Genomic DNA, 18,776 nt, shown 5'->3' with positions numbered 1-18,776 from the left:
TTAACAAAACTACTGAGAACAAAGAACATTGACACACGATATACAGGGTGTCCCGAAAAGATTGGTCATATATTATACCACACATTCTGGGTCAAAAATAGTTCGGTTGAACCTAACTTACGTTAGTACAAATGAGCTCATAAAAAAAGTTACAGCCCTTTGAAGTTACAAAACGAAAATCGATTTTTTTCAATATATCGAAAACTATTAGAGAGATTTTATTGAAAATGGACATGTATTATTCTTATGGCAGGAACATCTTAAAACAAAATTATAGTAAAATTTGTCCACCCCATAAAATTTTATGGGGGTTTTGTTCCATTAACGCCCCCCCCCCAAACTTTTGTGTGCCTTCCAATTAATTCATTATTTTGGTACCATTAGTTAAACACAACGTTTTTAAAACTTTTTTGTCTCTTAGTGTTTTTTCGATAAGCCAGTTTTTATCGAGATGCGGCTTCTTTTTTAATATATTTACATAAAAATTTTATGGGGGTTTTGTTCGTTTAAACCCCCCAAATGTTTGTACCATTAGTTAAACACAGTGTTTTTAAAACTTTTTTGCCTCAGTTTTTTATCAGTCACCTCAGTCTTTTAAGTCACCTTTTATCGAGATGTGGCTTCTTTTTTAAAATATACCTAAAATGTAAGTTATAAATAAATTTTAAGACCATAAACAAGTGTCTATGATCATACTTACCATATTATATTAGTATAGTATAGTTGATCCAAAATATGGCATAACCCAGACATCCAAAGTGAAAGTTATCCTTCAACACCAAATTGTTCTATATGGTCCACACAATGTCCAGAAAAAAGTCACACCATTTTGAGCGTCGGGTTTGGGGGGGAGAGGGGGTAGAAATCGCTAAATTCGTAGTATTTTAAGTTTTTCGCCAATATTTCGAAAACTATGCGGTTTAGCATGAACAACCTTCTATACAAAATTGTTCTACATTAAATTTGAAATAAAAAAGGCTCTATCCATAATCTTTCTAAAATGAATGGTTCCAATGTTACGGAGGTAGTATAGTATAAACTGGTCCAAAAAAGGCCTAACCCAAACATCCAAAGTAAAAGTTTCCCTTCAACACCAAAATGTTCTATATGGTCCACATATTGTTTAGTAAAAAGTTACACCATTTTGAGCGTCCGGTTTGGGAGGGAGATGGGAGAAAAGCCGGTAAATTAGTAGTTTTTTTACGTTTTTCGTCAATATTTCTAAAACTATGCTTTAGCGTAAAAAATATTATATACAAAAATGTTCTAAATGAAATTTAAAACAAAAAATATTCTATACATAATTGTTATAAAATCAACGGTTCCAGAGTTTCGGAGGGTGAAATGTGGAGGTTTTCGTTACTTTTTATATTTTTTGGGCAATATTTATGATATAGCTACACCAAAAACCCAGACATCCAAAGTGAAAGTTATCCTCCAACACCAAATTATTCTATATGGTCCACATAACGTTCAGAAAAAAGTCACACCATTTTGAGCGTCGGGTTTGGTGGTGAGAGGGGGGAGAAATCGGTAAATATAAAAAGTATCGAAAACCTCCACTTTTCACCCTCCGTAACTCTGGAACCGTTGATTTTATAACAATTATGTATAGAACCTTTTTTATTTTAAATTTTATGTAGAACATTTCTCTATAGAACATTCCTTACGCTAAAGCATAGTTTTAGAAATATTGACGAAAAACTTAAAAAAACTACTAATTTACCGACTTCTCCCCCATCTCCCCCCCAAACCGGACGCTCAAAATGGTGTAACTTTTTACTGAACAATATGTTGACCATATAGAACAATTTGGTGTTGAAGGAAAACTTTTACTTTGGATGTATGGGTTAGGCCTTTTTTGGACCAATTATACTATACTACCTCCGTAACTTTGGAACCGTTCATTTTAGAAGGGTTATGCAGATGGCCTTTTTTATTTCAAATTTAATGTAGAACAATTTTGTATAGAGGGTTGTTTATGCTAAACCGCTTAGTTTTAGAAATATTGACGAAAAACTTAAAAAAATACGAATTTGCAGATTTCTCCCCCCTCTCCCCCCCAAACCCGACGCTCAAAATGGTGTGACTTTTTTCTGAACATTATGTGGACCATATAGAACAATTTGGTGTTGGAGGATAACTTTCACTTTGGATGTCTGGGTTTGGGTCTAACTATACCATACAAATATGTGGTGGATTCGACAAATATTCAAAATATCTAAACACTGGCTTATCAAAAAGTACTAAGGGGCAAAAAACATTGTGTTTAACTAATGGTTAATGGTGCCACAATAATAATTTAATTGGAACGTACACAAAAGTTTGGGGGGGTTTAAGGGAACAAAACCCCATAAAATTTTTATCCGGTGCACAAATTTCACTTTAATTTCTTTTAATGTGTTGCTGCCATAAAAATTACACATGTTTATTTTCCATAAAAAATCTCTAAGAGTTTTCGATATATGAAAAAAAATCGATTTTCATTTTGTAACTTCAAAGGGCTGTAACTTTTTTGTGTGCACTACCTATTGTATATAGGTAAGTGAGATTCAATCAACCTATTTTTGACCCCCGAATCTGTGGTATAGTTTATGACCAATCTTTTCGGGACACACTGTATAATATAACACTAATAAAATAAAAATCAAAAGAGGTGTTAGACAGGGCTGTGTCTTGTCGCCATCACTGTTTAATGCATACTCAGAGGAAATGTTCAAAAAGCGTTAGAAGGTAAAGTACCAGGCCTAAAAATAAATGGCCTACCCATAAGTGAGATTAGATATGCTGATGACACAATACTAATAGCGGAAAAAATAACAGATCTACAAAGAATTTTAGATAAGGTTGCTGCGACGTGTGAAGAATTTGGTCTGTTACTAAACATAAAGAAAACAAAATTCATGGTTATATCAAAGAAAAATATTAGAAACATCAATCCACACGTAAATAATAAGACGATAGAACAAGTTCAGAATTATAACTATTGAAGGACAAACATTATTGAAACAAACGATTATAGAATCAAACGAAAACAGAATTAGAATAGAAAAGGCTAGAAGTGCATTCAATAATATGAAACAAATCTTATGTAGTAGAGACCTCAGCCTTTATATTAGAAAACGAGTACTAAGGTATTATGTATTTTCTGTTCTTTTGTATGATGTGGAGACATGGCCTCTTAATAAACAATGTCTCAATAGATTTGAAGCATTTGAGATGTGGACATATCGAAGAATGCTGAAAATCTCCTGAACAGACAGAATAACCAATGAAGACGTACTAAGAACAATCGAGAACAGCAGGAAGATACTGGATTCCATCAAAATAAGAAAACTTCAATACTTGGGTCATATAACACGTGGTGACTGATATGAACTCCTAAAATTAATTTTGCAGGGAAAGATTCAAGGAAGGCGCAGCATAGGTAGGAGAAAAATGTCCTGGCTGAGAAATCTCAGAGAATGGTTTTGACGCACCTTAACTGAACTCTTTCGGGCTGTAGTGCCAAAAATTGGAATAACCATGATGATTGCCAAACTTCATTGGCAGGTAAAGAAGAAGTTTTTAATGAAAATATAAATCAATGACAGATACTAATTCACTTTGTGTTATAAAAGAACGAAGAACATAACATACAATAAACTTCGGTGTAGTTAAATCAGTCTCATTGTTTTTCTTCTTATTTTAATATGACTTGTTTTTTTTTAGTTGTAGGCTGAGTTGGGATTCTGATCATACCAATTTTCATATCAGCATTTGTGGGTCTTTTGTTTGATCTGATGTTGTTAGGTTTCTATTCCTTTGCAATATTTTTAATAATAATAATATGTAAGCACTACGATGCACTTGGATGCATTTGAAAACTCCACCATAACACTGAATACTAAGTCCATTGAGAGAATGAGCAAATTCAAATACCTAGGAACGTGGCTTTTTGAAGACTGGGCATCGGACAGAGAATAAGGTTTACTAAATGCTACGTGTGGTCGGTGCTGCTATATGGCATAGAGGGCTGGACACTCAAAACGAGGGATATAAACAGATTAGAAGCCTTCGAAATGTGGCTTTATCGCCGTATCCTAAAGATACCATGGACGGCAAAAGTCACAAATGTGGATGTCCTTAAAAGAATCAACCAAGAACGTCAGCTTTTCGAAAACATCAAGAAAAGAAAAACGGCGTATTTGGGTCACATCATGCGAAACGAAAAATACCAGTTCCTTCAACTTATAATCCAGGGTAAAATTGAAGGCAAGAGAGGAATAGGACGCAAGAAAATGTCCTGGCTCCGAAACATAAGGCAATGGACAGGGATTACCGACATACAATCACTGATACACATTGTAAGAAACAGAGAGTTAATGGAAAATGTGGTCGCCAACATCCATTAGTGGATTTGCATTTGAAGAAGAAGAAGCACTACGAGCCTAGTAGGCCCATGGCTTGATGTACTATTCTTTTCAACTCTGATGGTAAGTTACGTTGTCTTTTCATATCATCTCTAACTCCGTTGCTCCATCTTGACCTCGGTTGACCCATTTTAACCGTCGCCTTTTTCCTGGCAAAGCACTAGACAGCACCATTCTGGGAATTCTAGATAGAATCATTCTCAGTACATGGTCCAACCATCTAAGTCTTTGCGCCTTAATTACCGCTAATAGGTTCTTGATAGGGCTTAATTAGCTAGTTATTTGTTCTTCTTGTCCATTGTCCATTTAAGTTTTTCCCACCAAAGATTTTGCGCAATATTTTCTGCTCCCAAACTAATAACAACTCTTGGTGTTTTTTCCCATTGCTAGCTTCAATTGGGTCACTTAGTTCTTCATCTTCTTTTACTTATATTGTGTTGTTCTGGTAGATATTTTCGATCGTTTTAATTATTCCTAGTGGTACTCCTCTTGCATAAAATAAATTGATAAGGTCCTTTAATTTTACCCTGTCGAATGCCCTCTTAAGATCCACGAAACATAAGTATGCCGGTTTGTTGTATTCTAACGATTTTTCTTAAACCCGCCCCATTATAAAGATAGCGTCGGTGCATGATCTTCCCGACTTAAAACCTTGTTGTTCTACTGCTAATGTTATAATTTTATTCAGTTTGTTTTCATTACTTTGTCGTTAATTTTGGTGTTGTGTTTAATAAATTAATGACTGGCAATGGGATAAGACAGGGAGATTCCCTGAGTCCTATATTGTTCAACCTGATCATGGATGAAATAATTAAAAAAGTAAGAACAAAAAAAAAAGGATACCATATGGGAGAAAAACAACTTAAAATAATCTACTATGCAGATGACGTAATACTAATCTCTCAAAGTGAAGATGATTTATAACGTATGCTGCACCAATTTAATATAACCGCTAGAAAATTTAACATGTGTTTCCCCAAAAAAGACTAAATGCATGGTTATAACAGCAAATCTAATAAGGTCTAAATTATTAGAGCTGGAGGGTCAAATAATAGAAAAAGTCATGGAGTTTAAATATCTAGGCATCACACTATTTAGCTGCGGAAAGCTCGAAACAGAAGTGAAAGATCAGGTGAATAAAAAAAACAGAGCCGCAGGTTGCCTGAATGAAACAATATGGAGAAATAAAACATCGAAAAAGAAGTGAAAGGCACAATTTACAAAACAGTCATTAGACCAATAATGACATACGCGGCAGAAACACGACCTGATACAGAAAGAACAAAAGGAATGCTAGAAACAGCAGAGATGAAAACACTTCGAAAAATCGATGGTAAGACACCATGGGATAGAACTAGAAGTGCAGATATACAACGGTAGAATGGAACGACCACATAAGCAGAATGACAACAAATACAAATACAAAGTAGTAAGGACGGCGACAGCCGGTTCCCCAATAGGAAGACGATCAGTGGGAAGACCACGAAAAAGATGGAATGACAACTTACTGGAGGCACATTGAAAAACAGACAGAGTTATGTCTACACAAAAAGAACAAGGTGTTTTTTTGTTGTGACTCATGTTGCAGAAACATACGTCACTATTGGCATTATTACGCTCTTTTAAGTTCTTCGTTTTGCTGTTTGAGATATACAGGGTGTTTCATTAATAATTGTCCATATAGTAACTGAAGAAACCTTAACACAAGATACGAAGATTTAACCTAGAACACTTAAATAAAATGTGGTTTCTTACTAAGTTACAGGGTGGTTTATCTAAAAATTTAAAAACTATTTTTGCTCAGCATTTTAAAACTATTTGACGTATACACCTATACACCTTACTAAATTATGATAAACAAACGTTTCTAGCACTACCAGAGGCGTACGACAGGGGATAGTGGCTAGTTGACTCTTCCCAAATTCTACGCCACTGACGAAATTGATATTTTAGTGTAATTTTTTTATTTTCCAATACTTTTTATAGAAATAATATACTCTTCATTCGTAACGATAAAATGAGTAGTTTTCTAGATATTTGAAATTAAAAATGAAGCGACACAATACATTAATCAAAATAACCGTGTCGTTTCATTTTTAACTTCAAAGAATTTGAAAACTAATGACTTTATCGTTACGAATGAAGAGTATATTATTTTCATAGAAAGTATTGGAGAATCCAAAAATTGAACTAAAATGGCAATTCCGCCAGTGACCTAGAATTGGAAAAGGGACAACCATTCACTTTCCCCCGTCGTACGCCTCTGGTAATAGCCAGAAACGTTTGTTTAACATAATTTAGTAGCTTGTACAGTACCTATACTTTCTACCACGTATGAAAGGGATACGTCGAACAGTTTTATAATGCTGAGCAAAAATATTTTCTAAATTTTTAGATAAAACACCCTGTAACTTAGTAAGGAACCACATTTTATTTAAGTGTTTTAGGTTAAATCTTCGTATTTTGTGCTAAGGTTTCTCCAGTTACTATATGGACAGTTATTAATGAAACATCCTGTATTTTTGCTTCTTAAAAAACAATTGAGGGCTACAGAGCGTGGTTGCCCGACATAATTCTTTTCTGTATTTCTTTTTCACAGTTAGGTTTTCTTGTGAATACAGTTCCTACATACCCAAATATTTCTTTTTCTTTCGTTCTTTTTTCAAAAATATATATTGTATTCCCTTTGCTGTTGTCATTGTCAATGAACGAATTGCTTACTTGTCCATTCCATATATTATTTACTTTGTTTTTACTTCAGTTTTTTGTACAGATCTTTGGTTACTGCCCCATCTTCGAGTCTCATAACTGTTTCCATCAGCTATATTTTGCTTCTAGCTAAGATTACCAAATCGTCCGCGAATGCTAAGCACTGATGTTTTTATCAACTGTTGTTTAGAGAGTTAATTTTATCATTCTAATAAGCTTTGGACAAACATCCATATCTTACAATGATGTGAATAGGTCCTTTCTTTTGACTATATCGAAAGCCTGTTTAAAATCAATGAAGAGAACCATGTGTGTCTTTAATGTATTCGAAACTTTCAGCCTGTATTTCTGGTAGTGTCAAGACATGATCCACAGCACTTCTGCCTTTCCTGAACCAACATTGATATTCTTCTATGCTTTTATTAACCTTCGTTATTATATTTTTAATATTCATAGCTAATATTTTATATGCTACGTTGAACAGCGCTATGCCTCAATAATTCTTACATTCAGCTATATTTACTTTTTTGTGAATAGGGCATAGTATGGTTCTGTGCATTCCTCAGGTAGTATTTCTCGTTCCCATATATTATCTAATTAGTTTCTAGATTTTATCTACCTACTAATAGTACGGTATCCGAATAGGAGGTCGAAACGTACCCATCTGCTTACCGGATGAAACATTGTTTTTATTAAATTTCATACATAGACAAACACGACCAGCATAGGTTGCCTATCAAAATCGTGTCATAGCTAACCTTAGTTATATAGAATTACGTGTTAACGAACAGCTGTCAGAGGAAATTGAAATTAGAAGTGGGGTGAAACAGGAATGCGTATTGTCGCCAGTACTTTTTAATGCCTACTCGGAAGAGATCTTAAAAAAGCTCTTGAGGGTGAAACAGCTAGAGTAAAGGTAAACGGAGTTCGCATTAACAATATTCGATATGCGGCTGACACTGTCATCTTACCCAAAAATATTGAAGATCTTTAGAGACTAGTGAACAAACTAGCGACGTATAGACAAGAGTACGGTCTAACAATGAACTTTAAAGCCAAGCGTCCACAGCATCGTACGCAACGGATTTTAGTTTGCCTTACAATTATTGCCGATAATGCGATCCGTACAATGCGGATCAGTGGACGAGGTTACATAAGTTTCTGTACAAGGCAAACTAAAATCCGTTGCGTACGATGCGGTTCTGTGGACGCTTGCCTTAAGAAGACAGAATTTTTAAGAATATGTAAAACGCAAAGAAATAACCAGACTCTTCTCATAAATGGAACCAATGTCGAACGAGAAGACCAATTGCATATTTTGAAACAATTATTAACTTCACAAATGATTAGCTCCAGGAAATTAAAATTAGAATAGAGGTTAGAACGAATTTTAACAAAATGAGAAAAGTTCTCTGAACAAGAGATTTGAAGTTGTAGCTAAGGGTTTGCTTACTACGGAGACCAAAGGATGGTATCCTAGCCTAGAGCATGGTATCGTACTCTTCATATTCGTGAATTCTCGCATTTAAAATTATTTATTTATTTTACCTGCCGATCTAAACTATACTTATTATCGATCGCTATGTATTTTTTTTTTGAAACGTTTGTTCAGCAATCTGTTAGTTATAAAAATTCTAACAATAAGCGTCTTTGGGGTTTGAAGTAAAAAAAATTGACGTTAGAGAGGTCAGTCCAATCACTGGACTTCTAGTATGCAACAAACATGACATTCCGATAATATGCTACATGCATTTACATACATGTAAAATAAATGCATTATTTTGAATGCCAGAATTCACGAATATGAAGAGTAGGATACTATGCTCTAGGCTAGGATACCATTCTTTGGTCTCCGTAGTGAGCACATGCTTAGAGTTAGGTTGGCTAGGTACTACGTTTTCTCGACTTTGTTTTATGGAATGGAAGCTTGGACCTTGGATAAGGCATTAATGAAAAAACTAGAATCATTTGAGCTGAGGGTGTACAGAAGAATTCTGAAAATATCGTGGACAGAACACGTTACAAACAAAGAGGTTCTCGGTTCTGAGAAAGATGAATAAAGAAATTGAAATCTTAAATACCATCAAAACAAGAAAATTAGGATACCTCGGACGAAAAGATTCAAGGAAAAAGAAACATAGGGAGACGGAGAATATCGTGGCTGCGCAACCTGAGAGAATGGTACGGATGTGCATCAAATGAACTTTTCAGAGCAGCCGTCTCTAAGGTCCGAATATCTATGATGATTGCCGACCTCCGTAGCGGAGATCGCACTTGAAGAAGAAGGTATTATACTGGCGGGGTATTAGGATACGTTGGTAACCTGTCCATCGAGTTCTCCGATTTGGAATGTGTAGATATACTGAGTTGACCTTAGGTCGCTGAAGAAGTAAAAGAAGTGATCTCTAATATAATCAGAGGATTTCTAAAAGTGCCCACATATCGTTAGATCTCTTCTTCTTTCCTGAAAAAGAAGTGATCGACAATAACCAGGGTGTTGTGAGGACTGGTCGCTTATCATTACATCTCTTTTTCTCCCTTATAAATCGACTGAGTATTTTAGAAATACTGTCTTTCTCATTAAAATTATTTCTTGCGTGATTTTTATGATACCCCGTACACACCTTCTTACCATTATGATTTTTTAAAAACGAAATAGTTGATTTGAGTACCGTTGATTTGTCCATTTTTCTACTGCCGGTAGACACCATTGAGCTCAATTCGTTTACGAGCATATTAAATTGGTCTCTTCGTTTTTTCTCACTTAAATTTCTAGATTTTCTAAAAGCAATTACAGATGAAAATGAAATTTTTTCGATATTTTAAAATAATATTACCGTTTTGAATCCTTGTCGTCGGAGTCATCATCCATGGGGTCTCTGAAATAAAAAAATTATATATAAAACTTATATTATATATAAAAAACTTATAAAACTTATATTATATATAATTATATATAAAATCACAAATTTTAAAAATACTAAATACAGTCGAACCCGCTTATTAGAGTACCGGTTATAGGAATATCCCGGTTTATAAAATACAAATTCGAGGTCCCGAAACGTTTTCCTTTAGTCCTTAATAAATTTATCCGTTTATTGGAATACGTATTAATAAAACAATACCGCTTATTAGAATATTATTCAGGTCAACGAATAAATTTTTACCTACAATTTCGAATTTCCTGAAAATTTAAATTATGTCTTGTATTATGGTTTCTCGCCAAGGGCTTCGAAGGCCTGTAGTGCTGTTTTATTTATATTATTTGTGTTTGTGAGATAGGTAATAAATATTTTATTGCGTTGTTATGAGTACCAATTCAATCGTTTACCGACAAATTCAGTCGTAAAATAATTTCCTTTGTCTACAAACTATACATATTGCTACCCTCTTGCCTGTTATAAAATTTTTAAGAAACAGTTCGCCCATCCTAATCGCTTGTAAAGTTATAAAACGTTTTCAGGATGGCCAAACCATTGTAAATTTTTCTAATTTTTATAATAATTCATAGCAACAAAAGTGACTAGTATTTTATGTAACAAAAAAAAACAAGATACAATTACCGATTATTTTTCAAGACTAAATAAGTAATTTTCTTATTAAGTATATTATGTATTTTAATACGATTATTTCATTTATAGGAGATTCTGACCAATAGAAAGCTACAGAAATCTAAATTAAATCGATAATTTTTGATAATTGCCCGTCGTTAAGTATATTACGTCAGATGCCCTTCGTTGCTACGAAAAAATACATTCAGTGACATTAATGACAATTAATGTTTTAAAAATTATAAAAGTGATGACTTTCAACCGTGAAATATTTATAACAACTGTGTGTTTAATTGTACTAATTTGTACTTACACAAATAAATTACAATAAAATTTTGGTTTTGAACAGTTTTATTCATGAAATAATCGCAACAAATTGCACTCGATCTCTTAAATTAATATAAAATTTTTGCCCTCGTGACATTTTGAAATAATTGAAATAAAACTGTCAAAGTGACACTCGGGAAAAATTCAATAATTTTACAGCTCTTGTGCAATTACTACTGAAAATATAAAATACGTATTTACATTATCTATATATTGCATACATTTCATATTAATTACTGTATGCATCCATAAAATATAATGTAATTTGGTTTTTTAATAAATACGTTACGCTATTGTATTATTGACATAAAAAGACCTAAAACCATATACATATTAACATAGTATGTACTATTATTACGTATATTCGGTACACTTATTACGGCTAGCCACCAATGATCGGTTATTAGAATATCCCGGTTATAAGAATATTTTTGCTTGGCACGAAGGCTATTCCAATAAGCGGGTTCGACTGTAATATCATCATCATGGCATCTAGCGGAGTCATTGCCGCCCTCTTTGGGCTCTTCGGATTCGTTTGTCGCGGTGAATCAATCCGCAATAACATTTTGGTTGTACAATTGGTTGTGTGACTTGGCATCTTCTAAAATTTTCCTCCATTCGTTCCTGTTTTTTGCTTATGGTTACCCATTCTCTGACTCCCATCTTCTTAAGGTCCCTGACTATCTGGTTCTCCCATCTAGTTTCATCCCAAATCATAGTTCATCCCAACTAAATAATATACAGTCGGAAAAATGAAAGATTACCCATGAACGATCACATCAATCACTTATTTTGCATTTGCTGTCTTTTTCTATAAAATAACACGTTTGTTATAGAAAAAGAGAGCAAATACAAAATAAGTGATTGATGTGATCGTTCTCGTGGGTTCGGCTCGGATAGATCGATTTTTAAAACAGTCATAATACATTACGGCATCAATGTTTTGAACTTTACGCGATCCATCTTCAGGTGACAGGCATAACTTTGATTTTTTTAAATGGGAATGTATGTACATCATGTGACACCTCATTTAAAAGCTATTGAGATACTGATTACAAAAATGTATAATACCTACCTACTTTAATCATTTTTGAGAGCGTAGACGCAAAATGTTCGTCGATTTTTTTTAAATGCATTAATTTTTTTGTATAACTAATGAGTATAGTATAGTTTTTTTGTATAACTGAAATAACTAATATATAACTACTTTTGGAAAATTTAAACTCAAAATGAAAGACTACATTATTACTGAGTGCTGAAAGTCCCTTAAACTCAACAAAAAGTTTCTTTTGAATGATATATTTTAAATTAAAAATTACACTCAATTCTCCCTCTTTTTCACCCCTGTAACTTATTAAAATAATCATTAAAGAAGTTCTCATGGACTTTAGACTCTCAGTAATACTGTTATATTTCGTTGATCGATAATCATGTAATATTTCATTATGCGTTTAAATTTTTCACAAATACTTAGTTTTCTCAGAATTCGAAAAAAATTAATATTTTAGAAAGAATTCAACCAAAATTTTGCGCCTACGCTCTCAAAAAGGATTAAAGTATTATACATTCTTGTACTCAGTATTCAGAACGCTTGAGGAGTCACATGATGTACTTTCCTAAATCAAAGTAAAAATTCTAAAAATTCAAAAAAAAAGAAATTTTGCAAAAATGTAGTAAGGGATTAAACTTCTTGAAATGCATTATGAGGACATGGTGGGGGGCGGAGCCCCAAACAGTCTTGACTTTTTATAAATCATATATAAGGTCCATTATAGATTATGGCAGCTTCTTATATGGCAGTGCTAATAATAACTTGTTAAAAAAATTAGATACTTTACAAAACAAAGCTTTGCGACTCTGCATTGGTGCAATGAAATCAACTCCAATTGAACCGTTAACCCGGCACCTGCCACGTGGCTTTGCAAGGCGCCAACTGCCACGTGGGGTGCTCACAGCACCCCTTAAAAATTTTCTGTGATCTACTTGTTTAAAAAACAAAATAATATGTTGAGTACCACAAGAATATAAATAAACATATTTTATTAACTTATTAGCCACTAATATGTTATAAAAGTTAAAAAATAAAATGAAAAAGGTGTTATAAGCAAATTAGCAAGTACCAAGCCATAATCAATGAAGTCAAGTAAAATATCTAAAAAAATTAAGATTTAGTGAGTATAGAGTCTATATTAATAATTTAAATCAGATATTTCAATAAAAAATGTAAATTTGACCTGTTTATCAAAAATACAAAAAAAATTGAAAGTTAAAGTACCAGATGATGACACCCCAATTCGACTTTAGAGCTATAAGTTCAGAATGACGCTAAATAACCACTTCAAACACTAACACATATAGCGTGTCTACTTGAGTTGGAAACATATGGGAAACTTTTTTATTATTAATTTTACGAAAAAAAGTTATTCTTTATAAAAAGTTCTGCATGCCCCAAAACCTAAGATTCAATCATCAGATATCAAATTCTCTGAATATTATACGAGGTATGTCAAAAAATATGAATTTCGGTCAAGGGTAAAGTACCTTTATTTCTCTCAATATCGAAAATTCTTATGATAAAAAGTTGTTTGGAATTAAAAATTAAGATCAAATATGCAATTACATGCTTCTTATTGAAAAAAAAATTTTTTTTCTCAAATTTAAGGATACCCAACATTGTTTTTAATTATTACAAATATGATAACTCGTTTATTAGTCATTTTACGAAAAAAAGTTATTCTTCGTAAAAAGCTTTGCATGGTCTAAAATCTAAGACACAACCATGATATATCATTTTTTATTAATTTTATACGAGGTGTGTCAAAAAATATGAAATTCGCTCAATATTATAGCACCTTTATATTTCACAGTATTTCAATTAGAAGGATGTAATTGCATATTGACACATAGTTTTTAGTTCTAAACAACTTTTTTAATAACTGTTTTCAATATTGTGAACAATAAAGGTACTTTACTCTTGAGTGAAATTCATATTTTTTGACATAACTCGTATAAAATTAATAAAATGTGATATCTGTTGGTTGCATCTTCGGCCTTATGACCTACAGAGCTTTTTATAAAGAATACCTTTTTTTCGTAAAAGTAATAATAAAAGAGTTATCGTATGTGTAATGAATCAAAACGAAGTTAGTATCAATAAATTTGAGAAAAATTTGGAAAATATTTTTTTCCAATTAGAAGCATGTAATTGCATATTTGAGCTTAGTTTTTATTTCCAAACAACTTTTCAGAATAAGCATTTTCGATATTGAGAGAAATAAAGGTACTTTACTCTTGAACGAAGTTCATATTTTTTGACATACCTCGTATAATATTCAGAAAATTTGATATCTGATGATTGAATCTTAGGTTTTGGGGCATGCAACTTTTTATAAAGAATAACTTTTTTTCGTAAAATTAATAATAAAAAAGTTTCCCATATGTTTCCAACTCAAGTAGACACGCTGTATATGCTATATAATATTATAGAAAGCTACTATGACGCAGAGCTCGGTTACCAAACTTAAAATACCAAATATTTGATAAAAATGTATTATGGGGTGCTGGTAGCACCCCACGTGGCAGGTGCCGGGTTAAGAGTAGAAATTGTGGAACCTCCATTAGAGCTGAGAAGGCAATTATTGGCAGAAAAAATGATAATCAAGTGCAAAGTCAAAAATTCATCACTTACTCAAAAGATCTCCACCCTAAATATTCAGAACCTTACAGGATCATAGTGGTCTAATAGAAACTCACCTCCTTTATGTGAAGGATTTAGAAACTCAATAGACTTCTCCCCTACAACAGTTAAAGTCAACTTAGATGTTTTATTGTTGAACATGTAGGTAATTATACCTAGATTTGATATTCTGAATTAAGATATCTTAATAATAAAATAATCAATCAGCTATTAAACAAATATCAAATGTATACTGCTATTTACACAGATGCATCAAAAGATCCTTATGACACAGGTGCGGCGTTTATTGTCCCACTGCAAGTACAACGCAGATTTAAATTGAGTAGAAAAACATCCATTTTTATAGCAGAAGCGTTTGCTATCTTGAAAGCTATAGAATTTATAATGGAAAATAACATTTCATACTCCATAATTTTTTCTAATTCACTTTCGGTTTTAAATAGTTTACAATCACATTTAAAAATCAACTCCGCATATAGTCATCCTTACATAGCCAAAATAAAAACTTTGCTCTCTCAAATGGAAAAAACTAGAAAATTTATTTTTGTGTGGGTGAAAGCACACTCAGGTATCACATTCAATGAATAAGTTGATAAAGCGGCTAAAGAAAGCATACAGTTGGGAGAAGATGTTACACCCTTATTAACATTAGATTAGAGAATAAATATTGCTAGGGATAATTTATATAAAAATGGTCTAAACAATACAAACATTTTATGTTGACAAAAGGCACAAGATATACATTGCTAGAACCCGATATTCGAAAAAATTACTGGTTTAAAAATTACGATTATCCGAGGAGTTCCATAACAACCATATCTCGGATGAAATTTGGACATGCTTGCTATCCGGCACATTTATACAAAATAAAAATAATTGATAACAATCTTTGTGATATTTGCAATGAAACGGCGGACTTGGATCATATATTTTTTATTGTAAGAAGTACACACATCAGTCGGACATTCTTACAAAAAATTTAAGAAGTTTAAACGTTTACGGTCCCTATAATGTTATGTATCTTTTGGCACTGAGTGATAAACGTATTTTTGATTTTATTTTGTTTTTCCTATATGACTGTAAAATTAAGTTATAGAATGATTAGATTAGGCTTGTAACCTTAAATGTCTTTCCTTTTGATTGCCTACATGCCTGCCTTACTGTGTGGGGTGGGTATATAGGTAATCAATAATTATTAAGAAAAAAGAAAAACCCTTGAATAAGCAAAGTGTGACCCTTGTCCTTATCCCAAAATTTTTATTAAAATTAATTTAGCAAAAATTCACTTTGAAAATAAAATGTTTATTATATCTATTCTTAAAAAAAAAGGTCGGTCAGACTTAACCAGTCGGTCAGATAACCTCAACTTAGATTACTAATTAGATAGTTTAGATAAGATATATTATGTTTATGTATGTACTATTTACTTTATTTCTGGCCGTATGGTCTAATCCTAAAGCCAATAAAAAAAATGTATTAGTCTACTAAACGATTTTTACACGTTTTTATTTCAATGTACCTAAACATTGTGGGAACTAATAATATGTCCACAAACAAAAAACTGAAATGTCAGTAAAATCTAAATTTAGAACGCTATGGAAAACTGTCTTTATAAACTTAATAGGGTGAAAATATTTGTCATGTCATATCAAAACATGTATGCTAATTGTATGTACATAAAAACTTCATTCTGCACAACTGAGTGCAGGGGTTATATTCAAAACTAAAACAATAAAATTGTACTCTCCAAACAATCAAAGATATTAAAAAGCTGTAAGCAAAATAGGTTAGTATGCCGAACTAATTACTCCTGAAAATGGCACTAAAAAGTAGGTACACAGACTATGGAAGTTGAATATTTTTGGCTGGATTTTCTAGAATGCTGAAATTATTAATAGGTATTTATTTTTATTACGTACCTAATTACAGTAGTAATAAAATATCAGTTTTAGATATCGTTTTCTGCATTGCTGTGTATGGTCAATACTGTATGGAAAGGAGATCTGGGGGCTCAACATGAGGCTGATGAACAAGTTAGAAGCCTTTGAACTCTGGCTTTATAAACGGATATCATAGTAAGAAAAGTTAGCTACCTAGGACACATAATGAGAAACGAATAGTACCTCCTCACACAACTGATTATCCAGGAAAAGCTTGAAGGAAAAGAGGGTCTCTGTGGGCACCGGATTTCATTGCTTAAAATTATCAGAGACTGGACCGGCCTTGATTCAACATCTTTCTTTAGAGCCGTATTGGACAGAGAGAGATTTGTCAGCGCAGTTAGTTGCTAACCTAGACGACAGGAGACAGTATTACAAGAACATTTCTTATTTACCATTAATTTTATCAAATTCTGATCCTCCATTTTTTCTAGAATCAGTATAAGACAGTAATGCAAAATATAGATTCACACAATAGTTACAGCGGCTTGGATGAAATGAAAGAAGACGAAGAAAGATTTTACTAAAACTGAACGAAAGATTCTATAAAACTACCTTTTTTTTTTTTTTTTCGTCTTTAAAGAGGGGGGTCTGGAATCTTCAAAAGACACCTCAGTCCAGAACGCCGCCTGACTGACCTTAGTGCAGGATTCATTCTTCGTAGTACCAGCGATAGTTCCCGAGGTGCTTTAAAACGCTCTCTCGTCGCCGAGGCTACGCCGAATGCCTACCTGCTAAACCAGACCCTCCTCTGTCATCCAGCGCTCCGAAAACGGAATGGCCGCTGCAAGGTCGACATCGCTTCCGAAGCACTTTACCTTCATTTATCCACAGACTGTAAGCAAGGAGGCCCTTCATTTTCCCCGTTCCCCCTTTTTTTGGTCCCAAGATTGGGCTTTTTTTTTTTTTTTTTTTTTTTTTTTTTTTCTTTTTTCTTCTTTCTTTTTCTTACTAGAGCTTCTTTCCCACAGTCTGTCTCATACAATATATCTTACTTATTCGCCTCTCGTCAAAACTTATTCCCTCTGCCTTCTACTCGCCATATATTTCCCTCTCACCCCTATCGTTGGTACAGCAGTTTTTCCTCCTCTTCTTTCTTCTTGATCACTACACGGATATAGTTGTGTATGCTAGTCCAACCAGTTTTATTTTCAATCATTCTCTCAATCATTTCTCGCACTGTCAAAAAATTCACACCTGTCTCTCTTTCCATTCTATTTCTTTCTACTATCCATCTGTTGCACTCTAGCATGGTATGTGTAACAGTGTCCGGGTGTCTGCAGTATAGACATTCGTCAGTGTCAGCCTTTCCAAACCTAGAGAGGTAGGCTCTAAAACACCCGTGTCCTGTGAGCACCTGCGTCAGGAAATAGTCCAGTCGCCTGTGACCACAATCCATCCAATCTTTTAAGTTAGGAAGCAACATCTTTGTCCACTGTGCCACATGCTCCATGTTGTTCCATTCTTGCTGCCATCTTTCAATTGACCTTTCTCTTTCCTGTCTTCTCTCGGCCATAGTAAGCTCAAGGTCTCTTCTCTCATACAGTTCTTTTCTTTCTACTACCAACACATGCAGCGGAACACATCCAGTGATGGCCCACAAGGCTGCAGCAGACACAGTCCTGTAGGCGCATGCCACTCGCAGCAGACTTGTTCTGTCCACCCGTGTAATGAGCCCCCTGTAGGCCCGTATCCCTACCGCTTCACTCCAGACTGGGGCTGCATAGAGGACGATCGACTGCACAACACCGTGCAAGGCCCTCCTCCTTTCGGATTTGGGTCCTCCAATGTTGGGCATCACCCTCCCCAACGCAGCCGCACTGTTTGCAGCCTTTCGGGTCACCATCTGCACGTGCTCCCCCCATTTTCCATTCTGGTGCAACGTCACTCCTAGGTACTTTACGTGTTTCTTGGGTGTTAGACACGCTCCTGCACATTGTAGCTCCACACTTTGCCTGTTCCTTTTCCCCTTCAGAATGATGGCCTCGGTCTTCTCTGCCGCGAGTTTCAGTCCATGCTGTGTCATCCATTTCTTCACGACGCCGCCTGCTTTCCGTACCCGGTATTTAAGATCTGGCTCGTCCCGCGCCACTACCAGCACAGCGAGATCGTCTGCAAATGCGAAGGGAGACGTACCCTC

At 34.0% G+C, this 18,776-nt stretch overlaps 1 protein-coding gene across 3 annotated transcripts in view; it reads right to left on the bottom strand.

Annotated features, from left to right (window-relative positions):
* The window catches only part of LOC126891733 (circadian locomoter output cycles protein kaput), a 248,755-nt gene that overhangs the window by 184,613 nt on the left and 45,366 nt on the right, over positions 1 to 18,776 (bottom strand). For all 3 annotated transcript variants that reach the window (XM_050661008.1, XM_050661009.1, XM_050661011.1), the window contains exons 2-3: positions 9,959 to 10,000; positions 9,754 to 9,902 (exon numbers count right to left, since the gene is read on the bottom strand). In XM_050661008.1, coding sequence (XP_050516965.1) covers positions 9,754 to 9,902; positions 9,959 to 10,000 — 191 coding nt within the window. The remainder of the gene's footprint in view (positions 1 to 9,753; positions 9,903 to 9,958; positions 10,001 to 18,776) is intronic.

This window comes from Diabrotica virgifera, chromosome 9, assembly GCF_917563875.1.
Source record: "Diabrotica virgifera virgifera chromosome 9, PGI_DIABVI_V3a".
In the NCBI taxonomy this organism is placed as follows: Eukaryota; Metazoa; Arthropoda; class Insecta; order Coleoptera; family Chrysomelidae; genus Diabrotica; species Diabrotica virgifera.
This window is presented reverse-complemented; position numbering and strand designations above follow the sequence as displayed.